Below are 1,123 nucleotides of genomic sequence, written 5' to 3' on the forward strand. Positions count from 1 at the left end.
ACAAAAAACTCCAGGGGACTGAACAGAAATCAGCTGTCATTGGAATAAGTGTAATCCCAAAGTATCTACATAGGGGGAATAGGAACAAGACTAGCTAAATTACAATTTTTCTATTTTATTTGATTTTTTCTATATTCATACAAAATCCTGGTAATGTATTTACAATAAACTGGCGATTTTTAACATGGAAAGTATAGATACATTCTGTACAATATGGAATAAATTTTTGTCCCTACAATATCCTGGCCCAGGAGTGAAAAAAAAAGTCAAAATATATTCTCAGTTTGCAACCACTGAGAAAAAACTTGTCATAATATGGAATTATCACTTTCCATAATATTATGCCAAAGAACATAAGGATCCCTGGCGTGATGAGCAAATACTCCAGCCTTCTTTGTTTTATTTGTTGCTAATAATTCCCTTCTGATCCCAAATAACAAAAATAATTAAAAAATAAAACATCAACTAAAGAAAAATAGGCTCTCTATCATGTTCCTCATCAATTGACAATGTACTGAGCATAAAAAAAAAAAACAATATTAAAGACAAATTTCATCGCCCTTCTAAGCCAAAATAACTTAGTGGTATTCATGTTATGATGGAAAATACATGTTCATTCAGGTAACAGTCTAGATGCACTAGACTACCATAAATTCCAGTTATCTCTTGACCACATCTTATAAGTACAAGTTAAATAAAAATATCTATAACAGTCTCTAACAAGCATTAATGCAGACGAAAAGTAAATTTTCCATAAACTTTAAAATCTTTTTTAGAATCGTTGATTGTACTGATCCTTCAATTTATCCCGCGATGAAAAAGCAACGTAGGCTGCTGATGCCGCTAAGCCAATGACTCCTCCCATAGCGCATTTCCTCAGGCCAGCCGTGGATTTGTAGAGGAGCCCAGTCAAAGTACCCGCACCTAGGGTGTTGATTTCATCCTCCTGACTCCCGCGGGCATAGTAGAACAAGCACCCAAAGCCAGAGTACATGAATGCAACAACGCCTAGTGTGTTGGCTGATGCTGCACCTCTCTTCATAACATAGTTTAATAATCTGTTGAGCAGATATGGGTATTAATTGCATACTGGCATTCTAATGACTAAACTACATAGTTTCCT

General features: G+C 35.2%; 1 protein-coding gene across 1 annotated transcript in view; it reads right to left on the bottom strand.

The window, feature by feature from the left end:
* Nucleotides 1–95: 95 nt before the first annotated feature.
* LOC119586458 (mitochondrial import inner membrane translocase subunit Tim23-like) overlaps nucleotides 96–1,123 on the bottom strand; it is a gene marked incomplete at its 5' end in the record, with an annotated part of 3,652 nt that continues 2,624 nt past the window's right edge. Inside the window, 1 exon segment of the mRNA XM_037935191.1 lies at nucleotides 96–1,058. Coding sequence (XP_037791119.1) covers nucleotides 773–1,058 — 286 coding nt within the window.

This window comes from Penaeus monodon, chromosome 21 (genome assembly GCF_015228065.2).
Source record: "Penaeus monodon isolate SGIC_2016 chromosome 21, NSTDA_Pmon_1, whole genome shotgun sequence".
In the NCBI taxonomy this organism is placed as follows: Eukaryota; Metazoa; Arthropoda; class Malacostraca; order Decapoda; family Penaeidae; genus Penaeus; species Penaeus monodon.